The following is a 10,131-nucleotide window of genomic DNA, read 5'->3' as shown; positions in this document are numbered from 1 at the left end:
CTTTTGTAGAGAGAACCTCCAACAGCTGTTAAAGATCGTCTCTGAAGAGCTAGCCAAGCTAAAACTGTGGTTTGATACAAATAAATTATCTCTCAATATAAAGAAAACCAAATTTATGATTTTTGGGAAACGCAAAATTCCAGAAGACTTAACCATTGAAGTACTGTGTGATAACACCAGATTAGAAAGAGTTTATGAAAATTCCTTCCTGGGAGTAATAATTGATCACAATCTCAGCTGGAAACCGCAAGTCAAACACATTTGCTCTAAATTGGCAAAGACTAATGGTATACTTTGTAAAGTCAGACACATACTGAATCAGAAAACAATGTACATTCTATACTGCTCGCTTTTTCTTCCTTATCTGTCCTATTGTGCTGAGGTGTGGGGTAATACCTACAAATCCACCCTAAAGACAATATGCACCATGCAGAAAAAGGCAATGAGAATAGTTAGCAATGTTGGCTATAATGCACAAACAAATGATTTATTTTTAAAATTACAATCATTAAAATTTATGGATATAGTGGATCTCAAGACCACACAAATTATTTACAAAGCTAAAAACAACTTACTCCCTATTAATATACAAAAATGGTTTAAAGAAAGAGAAAGTGGTTATAATTTAAGAAGGAGAGGGAATCTCTTACAATCCAAGGTGCGTACCACACTCAAAAGCATGTGCATATCTGTCAATGGGGTGAGGTTGTGGAATAATTTACCTGTAACGATCAAAGAAAGTAAACACATTGCTCAATTCAAAAGACAGTTTAAAATTCTCACATTAGAAAACTATAACAATTGAGGTGAAGGTGGGCCAAATGTTTCATTTCCACTTTAAGAGGTTGTACTGAATTGTTTAGCCATAAAGTCTGCATTTTTTTTTCTTTTTTTTCAAATATTCTCTTGTATTATATTTTCAGTATATATTGTTTTTTATTTCCAGAACTAACTACCTCAGATGAATCAAGAGTTTCTCATTTGGACAAATGGCGGTACTTTGATAAAATAAACAGTAGCCGTGTTAGAAAATTAAGATGTATAAAAGGGGAAGGTAAACATAAGTTAGCTTCTTCCTTCTCCTTTTTTGAACATGTAGAGACCTTTAATTTATTTTCTGTGAGAAATGTCATGTGAAAAATGCTTCCTTGTTGATTCTCATGTTCAAAAATAAATTTCATCTCATTCATATCAAATCTAATCATGTTTTCTTCCTGTAAAACAAAATATGACGTGGGCTTTATGTACGCTAGTGCGAACCAATGTCAACCAATGATATTAAGACATCCACCTTCAATGTGCAACCTTTAAATGCACAGAGCTAAGATTAAGTTAGCTAGCTAGCAACAGCATGCTACATCGGTGTGTCTGTTTCCCTAAAGCTCTCTTGTGTATCTTGGTTCTCTGAATTTGTTGTGCTCCCTCTGAACTGATTTTTTTCTATCTCTGCTATTTTTTTGTCATATTTGGGTAATAAATTTGAAAACTAAATAAAATCTTGGCAAAAAAATGATTTGTCAGATTTGATTTTTCCACAAAAACTTTAAAAATAAATTCATACAATGTTAGCTGCCCCCTTCTTTATTAAAAAAATCCAGAATGTGAATATGCAAACATTTTTACAATCAACAGCTTAAAGCTATGTAGTTTTTACCAAACAGCAGCCGCTGTGGCAGCAGGAAGCACAATAAGTCATAAATGTCTGCTTTACTGCGTGTTGTGTCTCACACATTCATCTCCAGCCTGAGAACAAGAATTTGATCGACAACTGTTCAACTATAATTGTTTCGCATGTGACAAATAAAGACTTGAAACCTGATTTGAACTATGATGTTTATTAGCATTCACCTGAAGCAATTACAAGACATTTGAGAGGTTCACAGAGGAATGAAATACACAAAAATCATTCATTAAGCAGCCTGGACTGCCCTTTAAACCCTTCACTAGGAGTCACACTGGACCCAATTTCAGAAAGAAAAAAAAAAAAAAAGCGAGCAAAACCAGTTATCAACAGTGGAAAAACCACAGAGGGGAGGAGAAGGGAGAGGAGGAGGGAGAAGAATAAAGAGAAAGGGAAGGAGGAGAGAATCTGTACAGCACATGGAGGGAAGGAAAGGTCACAAGACAGGAGAGGATGGATGATCTGCCACACCTGTGAGCTTACAAACCGGCAAACAGCAGCGGAGGGTCGAGCCCCGGAACAGCGCCGGGCACTCAGCACCGCAACACGCCACACCATGTCACCACCGCACTGCACCGCATCTTAACAGCTAACCAGCATTACTCAACTGCTACACAACTGCGCCTAGTGCACAAAAGATACACAAGAAAGAGGGTTAGAGTCATAGGAAAGCAACTTTAACCAGACAGAAAATAGAGATATGACAGAAAAGAAAATGTATGCTGCCGGATTAGCAAATCACAAATTAAGTGGCACAGCGATATTTAATGTTTTACTTTTATGTCACTGTACAGTAAGCCTTTTTGTAATTTCCAAAAAGAGTGGTCTAACATAGCTGTAAAGGCTTTGAACGTCCAACATGACACCCTGCAAATAAAACTCATTCATATCAATCTAGAAAGCGTATTAAACAAGGGATTTCGATAAGAACGCTACGTTAATTAAAAAAAAAAATTAAGTACAAATGTAATCCAATGCAAAAAGCCCAATTTAAACGAGAAAAAAAAAAACACCTTACAAATCCCTTTCGAAATGCTCAACTTTACAAACAATGACAATGTCAAAGTTACAGAATGTGTAAATTAAGTCAAATTTAAAACATTTTAGACCAAGTTCCAATAACCTTTCAGTCTGCATTCAGTGGTAATAGTAGAGTCCACTTGCTCGTTGTGAGACTCATCCTGATGTCCTCAGCAAAGGCTCAATCATCTGAGATCTGGAAGGAAAGACAGAGCAGAGTTAACAAGAGCAAAACAAAGAGGTTATCCCAACACCTGCAGCTGACCTGGGTATTTAAATGCAGTACTGGTCTGACCTTCTTTCCCTATGTGCTAACATTTATCAAACTGCATTTCCTGTGCATCCATCTTCATGTATCATACCTAACATTTCTAGTAATGTTCACATTTCTTTACCCCCCCCCAAATAAAACTAGCTCTAACAAGACTCTTACACTCGGGCGAATTTGAAAAACAAACCTCGGTTCCCTTTGTGAGAGGCGGAGGAACCCACAGGCACAGGTGGGTGCAGTGCTCAGTGCATCTGCCTGTGATCCCCGCGAACGTACCTCACCACACCACCTCATACACCAACTGACAGCCCGAACCACCGCCATGACGACCTGCTCCATAGCAACCACCGTTGCCTTGGTGACCTGCTCCTTAGCAACTGCCATCGCTCTCAGCAACAGGCAGGTCACATGGGCGGGTCACACACTAACTGCTCTCACACTGCCACACCCCCATCTCCTCCTCCTCCTCCTCCTCTCTTTGCAAACAGGACTCCGCAGCTTGGAGGAAAGAATTCCACATTTAGGTGAACGTTTTTTTTTTAGTGAAGCACCCCACGTCCCTCCCATACACACTATATGTACACCCCATTTTAAATATATGATACATTAGGTAACATAAAACCCAAATATCTCGTGTGTGTGTGTGTGTGTGTGTGTGTGTTTTACATTGGCTGAAGAGGGCAAAGTAAAGCACACACAGACCTCAGACTGTAGACTATATCAGTCCCAATCTTATTTTATGTTTATAAAAACATTCAGGACTCTGCAGTCTTTGTTGCTTGTGAGCAAATTACTTTAACGTGACACAAAGACTGCAGGATATCAACCCATGTGATGACAGATGGCCATCTCAGATATAATATTTGCAACAACATCATCCACCCTTCCCCTTGAATACCGTCATGTTGTGTCCAAGTCTGGATTAAGTCTCTGCTTCGTTGTCCTCTGGAGATTTAGGCCTACTCTTGGATTTGGAGCGAGACCTGGATTTGGACCCTCTGTTGGAAGGCGGGGTTCGACTCCTTGACTTGGAGGACCGAGACCTGGAGGGAGACTTTGTCTTGCTCCGTCTGGGGGTCCTGGACTTGGACTTGGATTTGGACTTGGACTTGGATTTAGACTTGGACCTGGACCTCGACCTGGATCTGGAGTCGGAGCGAGACCTGGAGCGGCTGTAGTGGTGGCGGCTCCTGGATCGGGAACGGCTTCTGCTCCTGGAGTGGCTTCGGCTACGTCTGCGGCGACGGGGACTGGCTGAACGGCTGTGGGCACAGAGTGAAACACTTCAGTAATCAGCAGGAACAAATCAAAGTAACATGGACACTGACAGATGTAATCTAAGAAGTACACATCAGTGTTTCCACAGAATTAGAGATCTACATGTGGCAGGATGAGCAAACTTTGCGTGATTTGGTTTGTGTGTGTGTGTGTGTGTGTGTGTGTGTGTGTGTCCTGACTCCTTTTTAAATGTGGAGGTTGTTACAGGTCCATGAACACATCGCAGGCAGAGTGCTCTGCGCTCTGAGAGGGTGATGCAATGAATAAGAGATCAGTACACGTTCCAATAGTGCTCCTTAAGATCAAAATCCTAAACATCAAAATCAATATGTGGCAGCAGCTGTTTTGTTATCGTGGCTGGCTGCTAAAAATTAATATATGGGAAAACAGCGTGATCAGTCTACTAGCTGAATAAATCTTGCTACCCTTGCTCATTGGCACCAGAAATTCTACTACGTTAAACATTATCATTTCTTGCAAAATTATGACAAGTTTTTTAAAGATATATTTTCCTAAGAAACACCATCTTCAATAACTTAATAACTTTTAGATAATGAGTTGTTTTCATGTTTTGTAGGACAATGTGCAATGTTCATAAGCATGGTGCAAAGTTCCACATGAATCAGCTGTATTAAAATTAATGTTTGGTAACTGAAAAATGTTATTAATGGCTTCAAATGGCTCTTTTAATATAACCAATATTTTTTCAGATACACTTTAAAACAAACACATTAAATTGTGCTCCATTTTGACTGTTTACTGAGTGCTATCTTACCTTTAGACTAGTCCGATGGTCTAACTTTAAATGGCTGTTTAAACGTTCGGGAAATAAGTTACTAGAATCGTCCCTAACTAAATTATTTTAATGACCAACCACCTGATAAAACTAGGTAGACTGGATGCTGCAAAGCTACAACCATTAGACCGAATCAGGGTTGAAAATTAGCACCAACCAAATGCTGGTAAAATGTTTAAGTGGCTGCTAGATTTGCTTCAGTCACCAGCCTGAAAAACAATGGTAATGTAAATGTGGACAAAGAAATTAATTTCCAACCCTGCCAACTGATTACCTGCTCAACATAATCTGTGGATTAGGCCTACTAACATCAGATAATGACAATAAGCGTTAGCTGAGGCCCTAAAGTGATATTAACACATCAGTCTGTGCATTATAGCACACATTATTATAATAATGACATCATGATGACTGCTGTGCAGTTATGTAATTTCGCAATGACAGTGTTTACCTAATGATGACTAGAAAAACAAGCAGTGGTTCAAATTCAATCTCTGTTAGTTTCGCTTTGAACCATGTGCTCTTCTTCGCTTTACAACAAACGGGTTTCATGATTTAACCTAGTCACACCAGCGTTTACCTCCTGCTCCTGCGGCCACCGTACCCTCCTCCGTATCTGCGCGGCGGAGCACCCCTCCGGCTGTACATGGAGTCCGGGGGTCGTCCGTACCGGGCCATCTGCACCCGGAGCTCCCGCCCGTCGAGCAGCGCGCCGTCCATAGCGTCCATGGCGTCCTCGGCGTCACGCTTGTCGAGGAACCGCACGAAGGCGAACCCGCGGCTCTCCTTGGTGTACCTGTCCCGGGGGATGTACACATCACCCACACGGCCGTACTTCTCAAATACCCGGCGCAGAGTCTCCGGCGAAGTTCGGTAAGTCAGGTTATCCACTTTGAGGGAGGTCATCCCCTCCACGTCTGGCGGCGCCCTACCGTAACTGCTCATTTTCTTCGTCTCCAGGCAACACAGCCGGACAGGAAAGTTGAAACCCGTTAGACCCTACCGTTATGTAAACGGTTACGGTTAGTTTGCAAATCTCCCGCTGGTGTATCCGGTTCAAATTCTGTCTGATTTTGTTTAATTGTTTGGCACTGGTTGTCGGCCTTGTCGCGCGCTGCTTTCACGTGAAATGGCGGCAAGAAAGCTTCCTCTTCCCTTTCTTTGCGCCCGCGTTGGCCTCCTCTGATTGGCTGCTCGACTGTTCGGTTACCGGTACACTGCCCTCTGTCGGCGGGGAGTCGCTTATGGCGCCTGTAGTGGACCGTTGTCCTGTTTAGTTAAATTTAAAAATATCATAGCTTTTATTATGAGTTAACGGTTGTTTTGTTGTATATGAACTCCAGATATTATTGCTGTGTGGACTATTGAACAACTCTCACAGTCTGAATCCTATACGTTGCGACAAAACGATTTTAGAAACATAGATGCTTCATTGGCTTCTGCAGCGCCGCCATATTGGAGAGGTCAAGACTTGTCTCAAAACAAAGACAGTAAACGGGGAGCTGCAGTTTTTCTGAATAAAAAGCACAATAATGTTTATATTTCACAACTGATTATAATGAGTCGTTTTTATATTAATGGGTTTATGATCTACGTGTAGTAGAAAAAAACGTTTTATGTCCAATTTATTTTCAACCTTGATATTTATGCTACAGTGCTACAGGAATGACTTTTTTTGTAGGCCGATAAGGAAGTTAGCATCACACTGGTTCCCTCTTCAGAAAGCCAACAGGATTTTTCCATTGGATTCTGGATTACCTTAGAAAACACCCTCTGTGGCAACCAAACGTTTATGATACTTACATGTTTTGTTCAGCGAGATAATCTGCACAAATCAACAAATTTGCACTTTTATGATTTTTGAAGCCTTAATTAGCGAAGCGTTAAAAAGCTAACGTTAGGCTAAGGACGCATGACCTAACGTCACCAACATAACAAGACTGTAAAGTCGTGTTTGACACGGCTTGGCGTGATGACATTCTATAGTCTGATTTAGCCACTTGTTAACTGCCATTTTTAAACATATAGAAGGTTCAATGTTCAGGAGTAGGGTATTTACTGATGTATTTTATGTTGAAGAACAAATATTATTTCAGGTATCTAACCAAAAACCCATTGATTTTGGAGTGTTTGTTAGGTTCACATGAACTGAATTGTTATGAATTATTTTGAGATATCCCTATATAATATAATTGAACATGGAAGTAGACAACTTAAAACTTTCTAGTGTGCTAGCTAGCTATAGCTGTCTACTTATCATCAACACCTGGAACATATTGGAATACCCTGCTGAAAAAACCAGCATCGACCAGACCAGCATGGACCAGCATAAACCAGCATGGACCAGCATAATTTCTATGCTGGTCCATGCTGGTTTTTTTCAGCAGGGTTTAGCTACTGCTCTTTTTTTTTTTTTTTTTTTAAAAAGACCAATGCAAGAAAACATGTTCTTTGTTCACATTATATAATGTGCATTTAGATTGGTTCCCCTCACCAGCCAGGCACAGGTAAATTGAAAGGCTCGCTAACATTAGCAGGTTAGCTATGTTAGCTATGACTCATCAGTGACAAACAAACATCTATTTCCCTTTGCCTGTTTAATAACCCAAACAAATAACATGTTATCTAGAGGTGCCCTTTCTAAAATGAGCAGTGGCGAAAGTTACTATATTCTGTTATGATCAAGGAGTTGATGGTAAGCAGACAGCATTAGCAAACTGAAAAGTTGTCTCACATTACGGACAGACTTGCAATAGGGGTCGTACAGAACAGATCAACCCAATAAATTTGCAGTAATCCTTACGATAAAATGATATACCCTACATATTTTAACCAATTTTAGCAACGGCAACAGGCTAAGACACTGTAAATTAGAAAGTACTCATTTGAAGACATAAGGAATTTATCATCAGCTCACTGAAGGACATTGGGACTTTATCATTGTCTTGTTCAAGGACATTGAGACTTAATTATCATCATATGTAAGGATATAGGGGCTTTATTATCCCTGATAATGTTTAGGTTTTTATACGTATGAGGTCCTACTAATCCCAAATAGCTAGGAGAAATTAAAAATGCAAACCAAACAAAAGTTCCAGTCTCAGGAGTTTAAACCACACATGTTATTCAGTTTATAAGCCTAATATACCCTCCTCCATTGAGCATCCAGCAGTATTATAGCCTAAATATTGAGATTATAATTAACTGGGTACAAAACTATTTTTTTCTATCACACGTAGATCATAAAACTTTAACAACTCATTACAATCAGTTGAGAAATAAAAACAGTACACTGCTTTTTTTTAATAAAGAAAAACTGCAGCTCCTCTGTTTATTGTTATTTTACAGGCAAGTCTTGACCTCTCCAAGATGGCGGAACAGCAGTGAGGCATCTATGTTTCTCTATGTACACACCGCCCTCTGTCGGCGGGGAGTCGCTTAAGACGGCTGTATTGTAAAATATAATAGTAGTTATTTTTAATGAGTTAACGGTTGTTTGTTGTATATTAATTTTGGGTACTGTTGCTGTGTGGGTTGTTTTACAACTCTCACTATTTAGATCCTACCATTTTGACCTCTCCAAGATGGCGCCGCCGCCGAGGTACGATCAAGCAGTGAGGCATCCTCTATATTTGTACACTGCCCTCTGTCGGCGGGGAGGCGCACATGACGGCTGGATTGTACCGCTGCTCTGCCGTTGTTCCGTTTCTTTTAAAAATATCAAAGTAGTTATTTTCCATGCGTTAACGGTTGTTTTATTGTGTACCAACTCTTTGTATTGTTGCTGTGTCGGCTGTACAACTATCACAGTTTGAATCCTACCGTCTTGACCTCTCCAAGATGGCGGCGACACCGACGTGCGACCCAGCAGTCTGTTTTTATATCTGTACACTGCCCTCTGTCGGTGGGGAGTTGCTCATGACGGCTGTATTGTACCGTTGTTCTGCCTTTGTCCCGTTTATTTTAATTTAAAAATATCATAGTAGTTATTTTTATGAGTTAGTGGTTGTTTTGTTGCGTATTAACTCCCGGTATGGTTGCTGTGTGGGTTGTTTTACAACTGTCACAGTTTGAATCCTACTTGTTGCGGGAAAAAACGCATTTAAAAATGATAGCGACAGTTGTTGTTGGGTAGATTGTTGCACTTTTAGTGGCTATACCACACATGTCCGAGGGTAATGTAGTTTTGCTACGGTTGTGTATCCCTGTGTGTGTCCCACAGAGCCGTCCTCTCTGCACTGCAGTCAGCGCCACTCGCACAGTTGGCGTAGGAAGGTCACGTTACAAAGTGGGTCGGCACTCGCTGCTGGAGAGAGGAGGACTGCGCAAAAACCACGGCCCGGATTTGTGCCTGCTTGACGTCATGGGGAGCCTCAGACCTCTCTGACAGGATCCAACAACGAGAAGCACCGGGGATGTGCGATCAACATCCAGCGGGCCGGGAGATGTCGACGAGCACACGGCTGTACTGAGCCGCATACTCACGGGAGATTTTCCGCTGTGACGGTGCGGCTGCGGCGCGCCATGAGCAGAGCGCCTGTCCGCTGTTAAAGGGCTGCTTTCTGCCTCAAAACGAGCTGTTGACCAGGGACGGATAAGCAGCCGGAGGACTAATCCCCAGGACGGTCACACAGATTCACGGCGGGGCTTGGACCCGACAGAAATGGACAGGGCAGCGCGAACTGGATTACATGATAGGGAATAAAAGAGACGCAGCGAACAAAGCCAACCTCAAGTGTTATGCCCGTTAATCCGTGCGGTCTTTATTTGACTGGAAATGGGAGCTTTAACAAGCAGACAAAACATAGGCGTGGAAGAAGTGGACATTCCGTCCAGTTCGGTGTACCGTTATCCACCGAAATCTGGTAAGTCATCGACCAACAGGTCAGACCGGGGGTGGGTAACCGGTTCATGCTTTAAAGCGTAATGCAGATGATTTATTTGTGCTTTCATGGTGGGAATGGAAAGTGGACATCACCATCAAAGCCATCACTATCTTTACCTTGTAGCTGCAGGCCTGCAGAGCAGCTACCTGTGGAGGGGGGGGGGGGGGGGGGGGTGCCTTTTCTGGGCAATTAATTTCCC

The 10,131-nt window shown here is 41.6% G+C and overlaps 2 protein-coding genes across 5 annotated transcripts in view; one reads left to right on the top strand and one right to left on the bottom strand.

Annotated features, from left to right (window-relative positions):
* Window positions 1-1,819: 1,819 nt before the first annotated feature.
* Window positions 1,820-6,203, bottom strand: srsf2a (serine and arginine rich splicing factor 2a). Of its 2 annotated transcripts, XR_007570926.1 has the most exons (4): window positions 5,627-6,203; window positions 3,871-4,234; window positions 2,805-2,897; window positions 1,820-2,305 (listed from the first exon to the last, which is right to left on the bottom strand). XR_007570926.1 is itself a non-coding variant. In XM_050060166.1 (3 exons), exons 1-2 carry the CDS (start codon window positions 5,989-5,991, stop codon window positions 3,895-3,897), a joined length of 705 nt encoding a protein of 234 aa, XP_049916123.1. In that variant the 5' UTR covers window positions 5,992-6,203; the 3' UTR covers window positions 1,820-2,897; window positions 3,871-3,894. The 2 variants fall into 2 exon arrangements, 1 of the variants encoding a protein (XP_049916123.1); XM_050060166.1 differs by having other exon boundaries at window positions 1,820-2,897.
* A 1,260-nt stretch (window positions 6,204-7,463) lies between these two features.
* Window positions 7,464-10,131, top strand: part of rnf157 (ring finger protein 157) — a 38,698-nt gene continuing 36,030 nt past the window's right edge. The window contains exon 1 of one of the 3 annotated variants that reach the window (XM_050060104.1): window positions 7,464-9,911. In XM_050060104.1, the coding sequence (XP_049916061.1) occupies window positions 9,824-9,911 (88 nt within the window). In that variant the 5' untranslated portion in view covers window positions 7,464-9,823. The remainder of the gene's footprint in view (window positions 9,912-10,131) is intronic. The other 2 variants (XM_050060103.1, XM_050060102.1) reach the window with 2 other exon arrangements.

Source organism: Epinephelus moara, chromosome 13 (assembly GCF_006386435.1).
Source record: "Epinephelus moara isolate mb chromosome 13, YSFRI_EMoa_1.0, whole genome shotgun sequence".
Taxonomy (NCBI): domain Eukaryota; kingdom Metazoa; phylum Chordata; class Actinopteri; order Perciformes; family Serranidae; genus Epinephelus; species Epinephelus moara.
This window is presented reverse-complemented; position numbering and strand designations above follow the sequence as displayed.